This window comes from Primulina eburnea, chromosome 1 (genome assembly GCF_022965805.1).
Source record: "Primulina eburnea isolate SZY01 chromosome 1, ASM2296580v1, whole genome shotgun sequence".
Classification (NCBI taxonomy): domain Eukaryota; kingdom Viridiplantae; phylum Streptophyta; class Magnoliopsida; order Lamiales; family Gesneriaceae; genus Primulina; species Primulina eburnea.
Genome location: NC_133101.1, coordinates 51574103 through 51593653, shown reverse-complemented (window position 1 = coordinate 51593653; position 19551 = coordinate 51574103). Strand labels below are relative to the sequence as shown.

Genomic DNA, 19551 nt, shown 5'->3' with positions numbered 1-19551 from the left:
ACTGAAAGCCCATTACCCAAAATTATGATCTTGCCTTGTTTATATATGGTAGCAATCACAAGACGCCTTGTTAAACAGAAACACAGCCATTAGCTTCAGCCTAAGCAGACACGACTTAAACAGTTTTTCCTTAATTATAGAAATGGCAGATCACTTCTTGCAAAGCCATAGACGACTATTCTCTTTATCCGACATTGATCCAAGCATTGAATTCTTGCACCATTTTTCAGGGATAAATCCAAGTCATCAAGAATCCTTTGCCTTGAACTTTCAGAGCTTGATTGGTTATCCCAATCATGATTATTTCCCACGTCTAGCAGATTGCACCGGGAAATTGGAAACTTTCCCTGGATTATATATGCAAGATGATAGCTCTGTGGTGGTGAACACAGCAACTGCTCATCAAACTATCTCGAACGATAAAGATCGAAGAGAAAAGAAAAGGAAAGCAACAGTCGCAAATCCATCCCCTCAAGTGTCTGCAAATGGAAAAATAGTGAAAAATGTAAGCTTTCTAGTAATTCTTGATTATGTGAATTCAAATTCTTGATTAAGTCTACAGTGTGTTATTTGATTAAATATTTTCTTATGTTTTAAGAATTCAAGAAAAGGGAAGAAAGTGAAAAGCTCTGAAAATGAAGAGGAAAATGAAAAGCAAGGGAAGTGGTACACGTTAGAGCCAAAAGGGGCCTAGCTACTGATAGCCACAGTTTAGCAGAAAGAGTGAGTAGTTTCCTATAGCTCTTTTTATTAACTTTTCCTCTCCAAACAATCTAACAACACAACAAATTAAGTTTAAATTCTGTACCAGGTCAGAAGAGAAAAAATCAACGAGAGATTAAGATGTCTGCAAGACATTGTTCCAGGATGTTATAAGGTGATGAATCTTTCAGTTTAAATAGATCTCTGGAGAATTTTCTTCAATTATTTTGATAATTTTCTAACTTTATTAATATAAATCAACCCACTGAACAGACAATGGGAATGGCAGTGATGTTGGATGAGATTATCAACTATGTTCAGTCTCTACAGAATCAGGTAGAGGTGAGTAAGTATTTAATTGATCCATGAACTAATTTTTTTTTTTTCATCTTGGTCAAAATATTCAAATCTTGATACAATTTTTTCGAATCTCGCAATTCAGTTCCTGTCGATGAAGCTCACGGCAGCAAGCACAGCAAATGACTTCAATTCAGACATAGATATCATGCAGGCCATGCTAAGGACTTCCTCTGTATATATTGCAGAAAGCAAAGGCACCATTTGAAGCACTCAAGATTCAAGATGTAGCAAGCCAGGGACTTTCCCCTGCCCACTTTGCTCCCTGACATCCCAACTTTGAGGCTTACCCACAATTGCCACATAGGAACAGTTGAAGATTACAAGATTTTTTCCCATTTTTTTCTGAGTTTAATCTGTATAACTCAAATCCAAAAGTCAAGAATTATACTCGTTTGTAATTTGTGTCCATCGTTGACACATGGTTGAATTAAAAAGTGTTATTAATAAAGTTTATATCAATTTTTTCCATCTTATTTTCTTGGATTGTCTTGCATTTAATTGCAATCAGATGTCTGATTAAACCTGTAATGACTTGGATTTATTCAGCAAGACTTGATGTTTGGTGACATATATGTTGATTGCACAACAGACAGAAGCTAACTATGTCTTTGTCTTCTAATAGTTAAAACATGATGCGAATCAAATTCGCGAACAGTCTCACTCATATTCCAAAAATTTTAAATAAAAAAATAAGGACTCAAATTGCATCATTAACTCCACATTTCACATTAAATTTATACAACAGAGTGAAGAAAATCTAAATTTTTAAGAGGAGAAACGACTAAATTCTTAGAAATAGAAAGTTCAGCCCAATTATTAATTAGAATCCTGCCTGGAAATGTCGATAATATTTTCAGTGAAAGTTTCTCTGTCATTATAGTTTCTTCATCGGCTCTTTTTGTTTTGTTTTTTTTTTTTTCTGGAGAAGACGTATTAATGTTCTTGGCCTCGCCAATTATTAACAGTTGATAAATAGCAATCACCAAAACAGACATTCAATTAAGAGAAGTAGGGCCCTTTAGTGAACCTTCAGTTGCCGGTCTTCTGCTTTTGATTTGCAGACATGTCCTGAGGAAACCTATACAGAAACGCAATGGATTAGCATCAGGATTGAGAAAACGTTCTGATTATTATCAATGAAACTGTAAACGTCAACGAGTCGAATGTCAAATAATATTCGTACACAAGCAAATCATTGGATAAAATTTAACAGACGAGGTAAATTTGAACAGTGATTATAGGATGAGTATCATTAGGCTGAGCTATCAAATAAAAAAGTACGATAAACTTGCTCGTATCCCAGAGATTAAGAAAGATTTATAATCCGCTTTTTCCACCTTCCACCAAGAATATCACAAGCAAAAAATTTATGTACCTCAGAGGGACCCAGGGGCACGATGCCGATTCTAAAAACTTTTCACACTTTTATGGAACACACTAATTATTTCAGAATTTACCCAAGTTATGGTAAATTTAGATATTCCTAAATCTCTATCCCCCAAAAGTCGTTCGATATAGCTTGAAATCAAACCTCAAAGCAGTAATTTTTTTATTATTTTATGACTTTTCTCATGGTAAAAAGATATAAACATGGAGGTCATACTTTTAAAAACATTTTCACGGGAGAGTCAGTCAATCACCAAATTTTCCTGGACACAGGGAGCCGAGAATGACACAAGCTCGAGTTGAGCTTGTGAAATTTCACTGGTTAGCTTGAGATAATCGGAAAATACTGAGCTGAGCTCCAGCTAATAGAATCCAAAAGAAATAAGCTCATGCTTAAATTCGCGTGCTTGAGAATTGGGCTTGTACTTCGTAGGCTCATGAGTTGTCTCAACTTAACTTACAACCCTAGTTTCATTCAATGTCAGGTGTTGAAATGAATTACCAACAATCTGTTCAAATGATGTGTACGTTTACAACAATGTCAACCATCAAATATAACATGAGTACATGTTCATTGAATCTTGACCAACAAACCAAGCAATGCAGAACAAGATATTTACGAAACCTTAATTATACACCACAAGGCTCACAAGCATGTGAATCTACAATGAGAGAACCAAAATTTCTAACATCCAGAAAACCAGATAGAGCCTTAACATGAATAACTGTAACCCCAATCTTCATTGCTTGACAAATAACTAGAGCTGTTTCTTAGAACATGAAAACGAGTTTTTAGGAACTGGTGACCTTGGTATTACGACATTGTTCGACATGACATTATGCTGAATGCTCCTCAGAAAAATAACTTACATATCAGCAATTCTTTTCCTCTTATCATAACTGATGAATGGATATAACTCCTCGATGGTCATACTACCAAAATCATCACTGATATTATGATTCAATATATTAGAACCAAAACCTGTAGGGCCCAGTAAATCCTTAAGCCGCCCTTCCAAATTTTCCATGAAATAGAAACCTGTAAATATTCCAAATATCAGCAGAAGTCGATCAATGAAGTGTTACCAAACATAAAAGAAAAATGAATAAATCATCAAAGAAATGGTATAAAAAAATCGTAGCCAAAATATATAGGGCGAAAGTACTTCTAGACAAGAAAGACTACTAATATGGTCACATATATATTATTAAAAACATAAAAGTCTGTAATGCACAAGAATCCAGGTTCAGATTTTGGGCAGGACAACGGGGAATATAAAAGTTTTATCAAATCTTTCATCTTTAGTTCTTTACCCAATGAATAATTAGCATAAAGTGCTATCATTCAGTCCTTAGGTGCATAATATTCACCCTTTTCAAATTACAAATTACCGAAAGTCTCAGACCAGTAGGGTATAAACTGAGTTTGCGAGCTCAAAAGAGCAACCCAATTCTTTTAATAACACAAATTCATCTAACACATGCATTAGCATCTAGGCATAATAAATAATATATATATATATATATATATAATATAAAGTGTGAATGTTCCATGAAACCAAGGTTTCAGTCGCAGTTGCGGTGTGTGCCTTGTCAAAGTGATGAGAACTAACGATAAGATATTAAATTTAGATGCTTGAAATAGATTACTCTATATAAAATATAACAGTTGATCTATTTCACTAGAACTACACAATTCTTCCATTCGAGATGAGCCTAAAATATGGCTTAAGATGTCGCACCAAGACACAATGTCCTCGCAATGTCTTGAAGTCAGGCGCAAGCCTCATGGCCTTTTGATAACTACTTAATAAACAAGATATATTCGACTATGAATGTTCCACGAAACCAAGGTTTCAGTCGCAGTTGTGGCGCGTGCCTTGTCAAAGTGATGAGCACTAACGATAAGATTTTAAATTTAGATGTTAGAAATAGATTACTCTTTACAAAATATAACAGTTGATCTATTTCACTAGAACTACAAAATTCTTCCATTCGAGGTGAGCCTAAAATATGGCTTAAGATGTCGCACCAAGACACAATGTCCTCGCAATGTCTTGAGGTCAGGCGCAAGCCTCATGGCCTTTTGCTAACTACGTAATAAACAAGATATATTCGACTGCTCATGGGAATTCTGAAAGTATAACATCTGAAGAAAATCCACTTATCTTAATGATAAGTTTTTGCATATAATAAGAGGTTCTGAAAAATGATATTGATGATATTAAAAGCATACATACATTAAAATAAATAATAAGTGACATAAAAAATAAAAAGGTTCCATTTTTCTATATAAATTAGAAATTCAAACACAAAGGTTTAACAAGAGAGCATACTGAGGGTTCGAAGCATCTGTAGGTCGAATTTCTCCGATAAATCCTCATGACCGATCTTCTTCGCGCGCAGATGGACCAAATTCTTTAAACCCATCAATAAATCCTGATGAACAAAAACAACGAAATTCAAACCGCATAGCTTCTCATCAAATCCTCACAAGAGAAGATTATGCACCAGTAGAGGAAAAAAATCACGAAACTAGAAAACACAATTGAATTTACCAGTTCAGATTCCGTTAAAGAGCAAAGCCAGCGGACATCGTCTATATCATTATTCCCTAGCACGCTTTGCTTGTCCATTGGCTCAAATCGATGAACTACTACAACCTTCCCAGTCGAAATTCAGAAACAAAACTGGATTCAAGGAGCTCTCTGCTTGCAAGAGAGTGAAGCGGCGCCGACTATCTCATCTGGGATTCAAGTAGGAATTACAAAACTCCTCAAAAAAGGGTTTTAAAATAAGAAATATCAGACGTAAATAATTATAATCATAAATATAAAACTAATACAACTGTAAAAATTGTTCACGGAATGTTTGTTAATATAATAAAAATTTGTGAGACCATCTCACTGAATTTTGAATTTTTATTTATAAGATGCATCCAGTCCAATCGATATTCACAATAAAAAGTAATAATCTTAGAATAAAAACTAATATTTTTTGATTGATGGTCCAAATAAAATATCCAAAGAAATTCGAGTACTAGAAAAATATAAAACGCCTACTAAATTCATCAAAAAATTCTAAATCTAAATACAAAAAAAAAAAATATTACAGTCACCCAACATCGAAAATTTCGATGGATTCTCAAAAAATAACAATCACGACGAATTGAAAACAATTGGACCTCCGCTCGGCTCGCCGGGGATGCTGGAACGGAAACGAAAAATGGAGAAGAGCGGAATAGGACCCAGTGCAAGAGATGTTTTTTACTTTATATATACGCTGACGGCTCACTTAGCCCTATTCCAGTGTCATTTATTTTGGAAAATTACTAATTTGGCCCTCGTATTTTCCATAATTTTAGCAATGCTCCCAAAACGTGTACACCATTCATCAAATGGAACTTTACAAAGATTTTCTTGCATTATCAAATGCTGCGATCCACCTTACGTAATTAATTTATCACATCTTATCTAATTAATTTATTATTATAATAAAATATAAAATTTATTAAATTTAAATTCAAATAAAAAATAAATTTTTATATGTTAAAAAAAATTCATATATTAATATAAATTACAACAAAATTAATATTATGTATATTTTATATCAAATAGCAGCGTGAGAGTTGAAACTCAAGTTCAATAATTTGAAAAACAGATAACTTTAAATTGTGAGTAAGTTAATCAATTTTTGTTTAAAAAGCTATTTATTTGTAAAATATTAATTAATTCATCTTTAAAAAAATTGATTTTTTTTAAATTATTTATTTAAATATGTGTTGTTTTAGTTTTAGGGAAAATGTATATGTGTAATCATCCACTTGTTCTTTATTTTATTATTACTAATAATATGATTAATAAAAACAATAATAATAATAGTTTGAGTATGAAATTCATGAATTTTCGTACCCATTATTTTTGAATTTGTATTCTTTTTATTTTTAAAACAAAATCTTTTATTTATTTAAGTATATCTTCATTTAGTTTTAAAAAAATTAAAAAAGTTTTGTATGTATGTCGACCTACTTATTTTGTATTTTTTTAAATTAATGAATTTGAGCCAATCAACGATTTTTTTAGAAAATTCTTATTTAATTTTCTAAAATTTGCACATTTTCAAATTTTTCTCATGAAAAAAATTAAAAAGTGATTTATTTTTCAAATTAGTTTATATATAAAAAATGGAAGTTAGAGCTCAAATTCATAAATTTTAAAAAGTAAAAAATAAGTAGATCGATATACATACGTAACTTTTTTTTTTTGAAAACTAAATCAAAATTTATTTAAATAAAAAAAAAATTGTTCAGAAAAACTAAAAAAAAAGTACAAATTAAAAATTTTGCGTACGAAAATTCAAAAGTTTCATATTTCATCTATTATTATTATTTTTTTATTAATCATATTACTAGTAATAATAAAATTAAAATAAGTTGATGGATACACATAAACATTTTTTTCGAAAACAAAACCAGCACATATTTAAATAAATAAATAATTTTCTAAAAACAAAAAAAAATTAAAAGATAAATTAATTAATATTTTACAAATAATTTTAAAAAAAAATTGGTGAATTACAACATTTAATGTGATTTATTTTTTAAATTATTGAACTTGAGTTTCAACTCTTATTTTTTAAATGTAGTCTTCTTATTTTAATAATAAGATATATGTCCAAATTCAATCAAAATAATAATAATAATAATAATGGAAAAATAAAGAAGCGGACACTGCCATGTTGGCAGCTGTACGAATGGCAATTTGGACGATGCAATACATTTTGCAATTTCTGCTACTTATTGCAATGTCTAAGCGGTCATGTATGATAGTGTTTTGCCTTAATTTTGCAAAACCGCACCATCTATTTTATTTTTAAAATTAAATTTAAAAAACCCCCAAATTTTAGTATGTAAATATTTTCCAGTTATTTTTACAAAAATATATAGATTATTGGGATGTAAAAAAATTGATATACCAAAATTTTATTAAGTTTGGGATAAAGTACAAAATATTTGAAATTTTCGATTCGAGGAATTGATAGTAGAACGTGGAGAATCCAAAATGATTTTTTTATGACATGAGAACACGCAATCACAATCTTTTGGTGCGCATTAAGTAAATCCTAGACTAATGCAATGATATGCCAATTACGCTAGCTATGTAAACAATAATGGACAAACTCTATGTGACAACCTCGTCCGAAAAAATATTGCAAAAGGAATGAAACTCAACATCATATGTTAAGAGCTCATCCTACTCACCCACATATGAACCTAATCACACATGAAATCTTCTTTGCTAGTCGATATTTGACTTCTGATATATCTAATTTATTTGCTTTAGAGTTCAAAAATTACCGTGATACCATTGAAATCTTGTCGTCTATTTTAACTATTTGTTCATCGATCAATTTAGACAAAAAATAAAAAATCCATGATGGGATTTTGGTTGCATCAAAATGACTTGACAATCTTTCTCAAAAAAATAACAAATGATTTAATAATCACAATTCAATTTAAGACAATCCCTTGGATATGCAATTAATAGCACAACACGCTTCTTTGCGGAGGCAAATGCGTGCATTCTATTAAACTTTCATTTTCAAATATAACACCAAAAATGTATTGGTTAGTTTTCAAAGAATCGACCGCAAATAATTAGAGTAAAAACTTCACATTATATTACAATTCTCAACTCATGTCACAAACACTGATATACACTTGAACCCAAGTCTCTTGAGAGATTATTGAAACGAGTCACCAAATTTATCGAGTAGTAAACATGTCTCAGGCAGCTTTGACGTGCAAGGGCTTCTTATAGTATTGCAGTAAAAGAGATGAACAAACCACACTTACTGATGAAGCGGCCATGCAAGCACCAGCAAGCCATGGGGGCAGACGAATTCCAGTGAACGGGTATAAAATTCCAGCAGCAATAGGCATTCCAAGGATGTTGTATCCAAGTGCCCATACATAATTGATTTGGATCCGGGACATTGTCTTTCGCGAGAGATCAATGGCGGTAACAACGTCCTCTAAGTTGCTCTTCATTAGCACGACATCAGCAGCTTCTATTGCTACATCAGTACCTGCTCCAATTGCCATGCCAACATCAGCTGCGGCTAAGGCAGGTGAGTCATTTATCCCATCTCCTACCATTGCCACAGTAACACCTCTCAACTGTATCATATTAGGCTAGATAAATTACCAGGAACGTGGCAGACATCAAAGCAGAAGATATATATACATATATATATATAATATCCTGGCATGTGTCTATATCTAGATATATTTAGTTTGCCGCTTTTGCTATTCGTATTTCACCACATAAGCTAATGATACAGCAGTACACACAACCTTAAGTTCTACATATGATTCACGTGAAAAAAATGAAGGAAGAAAGCATAATTGCTTGCATCAATCAGCTTTGTTGCCAGGATAATTTGTACATTTATGCGGTGCAACAAGAATAGGTTGGTTCAATCAATTCAATCATATTAGCATATGATTATTTAAACACATATATTAAGTCAAATTGGGCAACTGTCAAGAAAATGTAACTCACTGGTGATATGAGGATAGAAGTTGAGCAATGGAAGCTGCATAAATTAATGTTACCTGCAACTCCTTTATTTTATCAGCTTTCCCAAGTGGATCTGTCTCAGCAAACACGTTCTGAATGCCCACCTCAAGGGCTATTGCATTTGCTGTTGCCCAGTTATCGCCTGTAACCATGACACTTGAGATACTCATTGAGTGAAGATAAGATATGACAACAGCTGCCTCTGGCTTCACTGGGTCAGTTACTGCATAAGCTCCCGCAGCTCTTCCATCAATGGCGACAAGCACACAAGTACGAGCCAGTTGCTCGTTCTCAGAAATGTATTTATTGACCTCAGAAGTAAGTGTTACATTGAAAAGGTGCATAAGCCTCTTGTTTCCAACCAATATTGTTCTCTCTCCATTTTTTACACTCACTCCAGCACCAGGATGCACCTCAAATCCTTTCGCCTCAAATTCAATAATATGTTCATTCAGGTGCCCAAACTTCTGAGATAGTTTTTTAGCATGATCCACAACTGCTTTGGCCAATGGGTGCTCGCTATTTGCCTGAAAGAGATGGGAATATACAAGTCAGAATTTGCTATATCTGACATATTTGAAAGCACGTAGTCAGCAGAGAGAAATTTTGAAATAATCCTCTAAACTTATATTCTTAACTATATCATGCATTCCAACCAAATGAACAGATGTTGCTTGTACTGCAATAGTGCAATCAGTTTGAACTAATAATATATTTTGATCATGGAAAATTGCAATTATTATCTGTGCCCTAGCCCGTAGCTTAGTTTGAATACAATTTGTATGTCAAACTCCAAAACAACCACACAGACGTATATAGGGAACGTAATTCACCTCTGCAGCAATCGTCACATCGCAAAAATCTTCCAATGAAATTTCAGAGAAGAGCACCGAACTAACTACTGCTGGTTTTCCAACTGTTAGTGTTCCAGTTTTGTCAAAAACAACAGTTTTCACCTGAAAGATGGAAGTTAAAATATATTGTAGCAGACTGATTCCAAGGTGACGAGTTCATCCAACAAAACATTATGGCAGTAAATGTGATTCCTGGTGAGATTCACACACATAGTCATTGAATAATGTGTTTCTTTTCTGTGCTTGCTAAAATTTGAAGCAGATAAAGTCGAACATATTTCTCATATACTTGATATTGATACCATATACACCTCATCTAGGGTTCTCACGTGGCAAGGTGCAGTGGTCAAGATGGGACAGTGACACAAAGTAGAGATGCTAATATGAAAAACATGAATCAATAAAGGATGTAACTTTTGGAAAAGATCATGTTGTGATAAAAACAAAATGTGAAACCAGCTCTTGGTATTAATTAACTGTAGTGAATAGGTAACAATGGCACAATCAAGTCTTCATCTAATAGAACTCCACCATGGTAGAATGACAATACCACTTAAATGTAAAATCACTTTCACTCCACATAAGGGTACAAGTTTGTTCTTCATATGCTTATTAAGACAGGTATAATAAAACATGCTATGCCAATACATCGTTGGTATGAAAGTAAATTTTTAAATTGTACTTAATTTCTATTGGAGAATATTTTTGTTAAAAATAAATTTATTTTGAGTTATGGGCTTGTTAGCTTTAGGCTTGATATTTGTAAGCCCATGAATTTTCTGTTTGTACAGTATGTCTCTTCCATGGAGAGGACAACCCTATTCTAAATATCCTCTCATTTCTTCATCTCACACATAATAAAAATAAAAAAACTGGTATTGTGTGAAACTAGACAGTCGTGTAAATGAGAAGAAAACACTAGGAGTCAAAAGGTTCCTATTACTATAAAGCATAAAAAGCTATCAATCAAAACTCCACATTGTTCATTCAACAAAAAAATTTACAAGTTTGCTTGGCAAACACATTTAATAGAAAAACTTATAAGAACAGCGAACGAAACTTACAGTAGGAACAAAAAACTTTGAAATTTGGTCAGCCAACTTCTGAACAGGTGCTTTGGCAAGCTGAGCAGCTTCAACCAGTTGGACTATCTGTGAAAGCGCTGTGTCTCAACCGATATGAGTTGCCTGGATAATTACACACCCATTTTCATTCACTGTCCCACCAATCACCTGTTAATGAACTATTACGCATTAAAACACAGAGGTTAAATTTCTATCAATTGAGGAGAAGCAGGTAGTTGTCACAACAATCACAACTTAGATAAAGTGCAAGGAAACACAGAGTTAAGCATGAACTGTTTTATCGAACCTTATCACCTGGCTTTTTAGCAACTGGCACAGCTTCTCCTGTAATCATGCTTTCATTTACGTGACTTTGACCGTCAATAACAAGACCATCAACAGGAACTTTCGCCCCAGGAACAATTTTGAGCATGTCATTCTTTTGTATAAGTTGAGTGTTCATTTCAATTTCTGAGATAACAATTCCATCAGCATCCAAAGTTACAAGATAAGCTGTGTCAGGAGATAGATCTGTTAGCTTAACTAAAGCATCTGACATCTTTCCCTTTGCCATAACTTCCAAGTATTTCCCCAGAAGAATGAAAGATATCAACATGGAACTAGTCTCGAAAAAATCATTTCCCTCAAATGAAGCTAAAGTCAAGGCTTTTATCATAATGTATATTGAATAGAAGTAAGCAGCATTAGTACCCAAAGCAACCAGTACGTCCATATTTGCAGATTTACATTTCAGAGCATGATATGATCCGGTATCACAATATTCCTTGCCTATGTATCATTCAAAAACTTCAAAGTCTACCAGATGGATGTAAAGAGTGCATTCCTGAATGGCCAGTTGTAAGAAGAAGTCTACGTTGAACAACCTACAGGTTTTGTCAATCATCATTTTCCTGATCATGTCTACCATTTGAACAAAGCCTTATATGGACTTAAACAAGCTCCAAGAGCTTAGTATGAAACTCTTTCAAAATTCCTAACTAATCACGATTTTTCTGTTGGATCAGTTGATAAGACATTGTTCAAATTTTCAAAGAATGGTCACATTTTACTCGTTCAAATTTATGTTGATGACATCATGTTTGGGTCAATTAACCCCAAATTATGCGAGAAATTTGCTAAGTTGATGCAGGAGAAATTTGAAATGAGCATGATGGGTGAACTGACATTCTTTCTTGGACTACAAGTGAAGCAACTGGAGACAGGCATTTTATTGGTCAAACAAAATATATGAAGGAGTTGCTGAAGAAATTTGGCATGGAATCGTGTTTAGCTGCAAGTATTCTCATGAGCTCATCAGTAAAACTGGACACTGATCAAGGGGGAATACCAGTCGAGACGACACTTTATAGAGGTCTAATAGGTTCATTATTGTACCTAATTGCCAGTCGTCCTGATATTGTATTTGATGTCTGTATGTGTGCTAAATTTCAGGCAAACCCTAAGCAATCACATTTTTCAGCTGCCAAACGTATTTTAAAATATCTTGAAGGCACACAAAATGTTGGGTTATGGTATTCGAAAGACCCCGCTTTCAATTTAGTTGGATATTCAGATGCAGATTATGCAGGATGTAAGCTTGATCATAAAAGTACAAGTGGATCGTGTCAGTTTCTAGGAGACAGACTGATCGCTTGGTTCAGCAAGAAGCAAACATCCAAAGCAACTTCCACAACTAAAGCAGAATACCTTGCTGCTGGAAGCTGCTGTGCTCAACTGCTCTGGATTCAGCAACAACTGAGAGATTATAGAGTTGACGCTAAAGAATCACCCATATTTTGTGACAATACAAGCACGATTGCTATTACCTACAATCCAGTTCTTCACTCGAGGACCAAGCATATAGATGTCAGGCATCACTTCATCAGAGATCATGCCTTGAAGAAGGACATACGACTGGAATATGTCTCAACTGAGCAGCAAGCAGCTGATATCTTCACCAAACCATTGCCCGAGACTAATTTTTCTCACTTTCGCAATATACTTGGATTAATTGATTTATCCTAATCAGTTTTACTATTGATATATCAGTTGTTAATTATTTTATGACATCTATCAGTTCTATTGTAATTTATTGCTCATTCAGTTCGTTCTTTTATCCATTTGAATTTCAACTGTTGTCAGTTAATCATTTGTCAGTTATTATGTTCATTTTATGAATTACTTCTCAACTGATGAGATTAAATATTGCAGGAAAATAAAAGACAAAGATAAACGAAATAAACATTTATTCATTTAAAGAAATTGGTGCGAATTACATCATACAACTCTTCCTGAACAAAAACCTCCACTTGTTCAACCAACGGTTTAAATCACCGGTGGAAGTCTTAAGGAAGCTATCAGAGTCAGCTATACGCTCTAGGATCCTCCTTTCCTTGTAGAGCATCAGCTGGTAGACATTGTCTTCGTCGAAGATGTCATCGTGTTAGCAACGTGCAAGCGTTCTCGATATTTCTCCAGTTTTGCCATCAGTCTGGGAATGGTAGCCATCCCACACTCCTGGAGAAACTGGAGTCCTTGCAGCTCCTCCCAGTAGCGAAGGATTTTATGGAAGACTTCATCTTTTTTCGTTTTTCCAGAGATGAGCTCATAAAGTCTTCAGCCATGTCTGGAGTCTTTGAGCTACCTGCACCTACCATTCTAGCTGTTGAATATTATTTGCTGATATGTTTGCGACTAACTGAGCTACTCTTATTTATAGCCCAGGATCAAGGAAGATGAAAGGACAAAGTCATTACGGAAGACGATTAACCTTCTAAGCATAAGATTTTATTTAATTCCTCTTGCTTAAATTCTCATAATGTTTATATGCATTTATTGAGGGGGAATATTGGTTTAAAATGTTAACTGAGAAGACAACAGTTAGTAAATCTTCAACTGAAAAGACACAGTTTCACCACTGATCGTTCAGTTGATTATTTCACTAATCTTCTCACATAAGTTAACAAATTAACCATTTTCTTATTCCAAATTTAGTGGCGTGACTAATATCAAGAATTAAATGCTATCTTTCAACAAATGATAGGTTGAAACGTTGACCCTTTTAATCCATGTATTTTCAACACACGATTTTACCACACGAACACACGTCCTTTATTCAAAATTTCCTGGACTGACACGTGTCCAATAATTCGAACAGTCACATACATTAGTACTTTACCCGCTTCATTTCAGTTCTTCTTCATTACGCTTACATAAAATTTCCAGAGCAAAAGCAAATTCAAGCTTTATTTTTCGCAGGAAATCATTCAGTACAAATGGCAAATCAGATTCCCGCTCACATGTTGAATGCTATGGCTATCAACTTTGGATCAATTCTATCAGTCGGAGAAGCCAGTGTCAAAAACGTATTTCTGAAGCTAGAATCAGCTAGGCTGAGGACATTTTGCGGCATTCTTCGCAGAAGATCTATCCAAAGGAACTTCTTGAATTCTACTCTAATGGGAATATCAATTATTATGGAAGCATCATCTCCACTGTCAATGGTCAGTTGTTGACCATCTCTGAAGATTCTTTTGGATAATTGTTCTTGTTGCCTTCTGATGGGCTGACACACCTTGCTGAAGTCAAAGCATCCGATGTCGAAGAGATGCAAACTCTCCTCTCTGCTGATGGATGGAAAATCAAGGTTTCTAATCCAAAGAAGGAACTGAAGCTTGAAGTTCAGTTGCTGGCTGATATAGTAGCCAAGGGGTTATTGGCGAAGGCAGGATCATTTGCTGCCCTTACCTTAGAGAAATTTCAAGACATCACTGTTATCATGGCTGGACGAAGACTTAACTGGAAGCACCTTATCTTCAATATCTTGAAGAACATGTTTCAGTCCACCAAATAGTCCAAAGGATTTGTCGTTCAGCTGAGTTACTTGATGAAAGTCAAAGGGCTGGTGGCTGATGATTCAGAGAGATCATCGAAATTCAAAGTTTTCAATGCCAAGAATGTTCAGCCACCAAAAACTAAGCTAGACATCTCTCCTGATCAGTATGTGAATATCAATAAGGAGATTGGGACTCAACAGCCTGTTTCCAAATCAGTTAACAAGGCCAAGACTCTAGCTCAACTAAAAACTACCAAGAGAAAACTGATCCTCAGTGGATCAGATTTTGAGGAAACATCCCTTCAGTTGATTACAAAGAAGCAAAGGACTCAGAAGACAAAGCCAGTGGCTAAGTTGGCATCTATACCAGCTGAGATATTGAAGAAATCAGATGCTCAACAGCCTATTCAGGCTATTCCTTTGAAAGCCATTCCAGCTGATGTTTCAGCGAAAGATCAGTTACCTCCACCAACTGATTCATCCAAGAAGGCTATCTCTACAGCTGATAAGAAGAAGGAATCAGCAAAAGATTCAGCTCTTTTGATCCAAATCAAACGACCTACAATTCTTGCTCCTACTCGTCCAAAAGGAATCCTAATTCAGGAACGAGTGGACACTACTCACTCAGGACTGAAAATTCCACATATTCTTTCTGATGAGAAAGGAAAGTGCAAGTTGATCGAAGAGCCCAGGCCATCAAATTCCATTCAGACTCAAATTGACCTCATATGGGAACAGGTCTATGCATTTGCTGAGTCCAAACTGAAGGTTTATTATGGTTGGACAAGGTTCAGAACTCACACATTTGCCAAGCAGTTGAAAAAGAAGTCCAAACTGAATACATTCCTCAAGTTGGAAGCAAATGTTCTCAGAATGGTCAAGGCTGCTACAATAGTTCAGGCATTGGGGAGAAAGAACTATTTCTTTGATCAAATCAGAGCCAAGAAGTTGGGCCAACTGATTGAAAAGCTAAAAAGAAACTACATTACCACATGTCCAACTGCTTACAATGATCGAGCTGTGCTCACTCAGCTGGACAATGATCTTATTGCTCTGCAATCGCAGATAAAATTTTGGGAAATGGATCAAGAGCTAATCAATCATGAAGGCACTTCTGAAGATGAATCGCCATCGTAGCACAGAGAGCAATCCCCTGTACAAGCTGCTGCTATATCAGTAGAGCCAACTCATGATGTGCCACCATCTTCTTCTGTTGATCCTCAACTTTACTCGGACGCTGACTTAACACTTGACAATATTGATGAGATCATTCAGTCAGTCGCCCGAGAATTTCAAGCAAATGTGCCTACAATGGAATCAGTTGATATTACAACAGAAGAAGAAGCTACAGATGCACAAACTGATGTGCCAATTCAATCAACTGTTGAGCCCATTGTAGAAAATGTTGTCACTGAGGAGGCTCAGTTGCATGTTGACGACTTGCAACAAGTTTCAGTTGACCAACCATCAGTATCACCAATCACTGACCATCAAACTGAAACTACTGCAGATCTACAACTGAATCAGCAGGACAGTCCATCTGCTGCTCCTAATCTATCTTCTTCTCCTCGAGTTCAACAAGAAGTCAGTGTGCAAGACGTGCCAGAGCTGACACATGAGGAAACAGAGGTTTCTGGCCGAACTTTGGTGATATTTGATCAATCTACCAAGGAACAGGAACCAGGGCCGTCTGGACCAGTATCTCTTCATCCATCATCAGTTATGGATTTGGTCCTTGAAGAAATTCAGGACATTCAACTCAACATGTCCAAAATAATGCAAGAAATAAAGGAGATTCAAAGCACTCAGCTTTCTCATTCTTTGAAGTTGAACTCCTCTAATGAATTTAATTCAAGCAAACTGAAGTCTATTCAAACAGCTGTGACTTCCATCTCCTTTGCAATCGACGAGCTTAAAAAGAACAGAGGCCTAGCTGAAAGTCTTTCTCTTACTCAAGACTCAATCAGCAAGAGAGTTGAATCCATGGAGCTATCTGTCTCAAAGAAAATCGATTTGCTGCAGACTACTGTATTGACTGCTGTCAAAGACATTGCAGCTGATGTTAGGATTCTATCTCTCAAGGTCGATGTGCTTGACAAAAAAGGGGAAGCAGCTAGGTTGATGAAAGAATATGTGGGGACCCGGACGCTAATCATCTTCTTAATCATCTTTGGGATTTAATTATCAATTAAGATAATACAGGGTCTAAAAATTTTTCTTTTTAGAATAACGTGCGGAAGGTAATGGCGATCTACAAAATATACATATCTGTATACACTACAATTCAATATAAAGATACAACAATCTTTTAACTAATTTAAGGTTCAACTACTATAGTTCAAGTAATAAAACCCAAATCTATCCAAGTCCGGAACCACCACGCTAACTCGTCTCCTCTCGTCATCTTCTCGACCCCGATCTTGCCCCACCTGTTGTCATGCACACATACAAAACAAGACAACAGCCGGATAACTCCGGTGAGAATAAATCCCAGTATAAAACATGGTAAGTACGTATAAAACAATCTAAATCATAAAACATGCTATCATGTTCATATTCAAAAGTAATAGATTTCATAATCTATGAAGTCAAATCAAAATAAGCATGCAACTCAATTCAGATAAACATGCAATTCAACTCAATTCATATAAACATGCTATCATGACTGAAAGCAATAACCCTGGGTTTCATAATCTATGAAACCACATCTCTAAACACATGCAGTTCTAGTCAAATCATTTCTAGACTCGACTCGACTCGACTATAACTCTAGGGATCTCGGGGTGAATAAGACGGCACTGTCTGTCACCTACCCTCCCAATCGAGGTGCTGTCCGTCTTATTCCTAGACTTCGGCCTGATCTGTATCCACGTCTACAATAGGGGCGATGATCTTCCCCTAAGCTGTGATATCGCCGAACGTCTAGAAGTCTGGATGATCTCGCAGACTTTCCTATCTTAATGCATGAATACACAATCTGTAAACAAGCATAATCATCTTAATGCAATGCAACATGATCTGTAAACAAAGCATAGCAAGATTTGCATACAAGTTCTATAAAAAAATCTATAAACAAGAATATAGTATGTGATTTATTGGGCAACTCAAATGGTGATCTCAATTGAGTTGTTTCTTCCCGAATATCACATGAATTATACCTTTGTCGTCCCCGTCTGAGGAAGACGAAGTCTCGAAGTTCAGTCTGTCCATATCCGATCTGACATGACAATATAAATACACTGTATCAATGAATAACTCAATACACAATCTGTTCTGATCAATACACAAATCAGTATACAATCTGATCAATATCTGAACAAGATACAATCTGAATAATTACGGAGTCTGATCAATTTCAATCAATACTGAATCTGATCAATCTAAATCAAGTGATGTTTCTACGGCATAGCCATACAATCTGAATACCCCGTCAATCTGAACATCACATATATACTACCAGAACTCATAATCTGAATATCGGTATATTCAAAATCAGTAATACACAATTCTGATATCAAAATCTCAATCAATATCTTTCACAATTCATAACAATCACAGAAATAGTGTATTCTGAAATCTGACTTCGATTATACAATATCTACGGTAGTATAAACGCCATATCTGAATCACATACAGTTCTGACAATATGATATTTATAAAACATCTCAAAACGTAATAAAACTTACGTCCTTGCGTAGCTCCAATCGAGAGGAACACGATACTGCGTTCGGATTCGAATTCTGATAGACGGATTCTTTGTAAATCAATTCTAACTTAAGAAACCAACTTCTCTCCCAAAGCTCTCGATTTCCTTTCTGAAATTCTGAAGAAAACGAGGCAATCATCTATATATATACTGCATGCAAATCTGGAAACGTGGCATCATTTTCCATGCAACACGCATGACCGCGGGTGCGGTCATGTCTTGTACCGCGAGTGCGGTGACCCCACCGCGGGTGCGCTCCTGTTAGCACCGCGGGTGCGGTCTGGCCATTTCCAAAAACTCCCAACTTTCTGCCACTCAACCGCGGGTGCGGTCTTGATTGCACCGCGGGTGCGGTGTGGCTTCGGCCTTTCTTGCAAAAATTCATCATTGCATGACCGCGGGTGCACTCCTGTTCTGGGCGCGGGTGCGGTCTTGCAAACCCTATTTTCTCATGTCTTTTCTTCCCTCATTGCATGTCATGCATTCTCATATCTTCCGAGTCTCTAGTTAATGAAACTTGATAATCTTAGTTTATCAATTCTATAACTCTCGGGCATTACATTTCTCCCCCTCTTAGATCTGAGTTCGTCCTCGAACTCTCAAGTAATCAATTCAGCTGTACGAGAAGAAATGTATACTAGAGTTAAACTCGAACTCAACTCTCTGATTCCAGTCTGGAACAAGAATTCATGAAGTATCCTATCATAATATTTCTTAAACCAACTCTGACCGAATCAATCTTGCCATGCTGGTTATACAACATCTGTATAAACCAATTACAGTTCAGTAATCAATACCAACAGTCATGGTTCAACCTGTTTATCCCAATCAAGGGTATATTCAATCTTCCACTCTCAATACCAAGCATCATCATCTGATGTTGGTTTATCAAATCTGTCATTTCTGAGTTATCTTTATTCCTGTCTGAATCTTCTTTATACGGACTCTGTAGCACTTACTGTACAATGTGTCATTTGTAACAATCTCCGTACTCTTTGGATAGCTATCACCCATAAGGTAACAAAACTTTATGTCAACTAGTGCTAGCATCCAGCACTACCAC

General features: G+C 35.4%; 1 protein-coding gene, 1 long non-coding RNA gene and 1 pseudogene across 5 annotated transcripts; 1 reads left to right on the top strand and 2 right to left on the bottom strand.

Annotated features, from left to right (window-relative positions):
* Positions 1–655: 655 nt before the first annotated feature.
* Positions 656–1523, top strand: LOC140830551 (uncharacterized). Its single transcript, XR_012117646.1, has 4 exons — positions 656–723; positions 812–877; positions 976–1044; positions 1145–1523. It is a non-coding gene; the product is annotated as an uncharacterized lncRNA (long non-coding RNA).
* A 246-nt stretch (positions 1524–1769) lies between these two features.
* LOC140830526 (uncharacterized) lies at positions 1770–5725 on the bottom strand. Of its 4 annotated transcripts, none has more exons than XM_073193899.1 (5): positions 5633–5725; positions 5007–5194; positions 4785–4887; positions 3319–3487; positions 1770–2140 (listed from the first exon to the last, which is right to left on the bottom strand). In XM_073193899.1, the coding sequence occupies exons 2-5, from the start codon at positions 5082–5084 to the stop codon at positions 2092–2094; spliced, it is 399 nt and encodes a 132-aa protein (XP_073050000.1). In that variant the 5' UTR covers positions 5085–5194; positions 5633–5725; the 3' UTR covers positions 1770–2091. The 4 variants fall into 4 exon arrangements, with proteins under 4 accessions (XP_073050000.1, XP_073050010.1, XP_073049993.1 ...); XM_073193909.1 differs by having other exon boundaries at positions 3431–3487; XM_073193892.1 differs by lacking the exon at positions 1770–2140 and adding an exon at positions 2732–3212 and having other exon boundaries at positions 5007–5189; positions 5633–5718.
* A 2376-nt stretch (positions 5726–8101) lies between these two features.
* LOC140807870 (copper-transporting ATPase HMA4-like) lies at positions 8102–13604 on the bottom strand (annotated as a pseudogene).
* Between the last annotated feature and the right edge of the window lie 5947 nt (positions 13605–19551).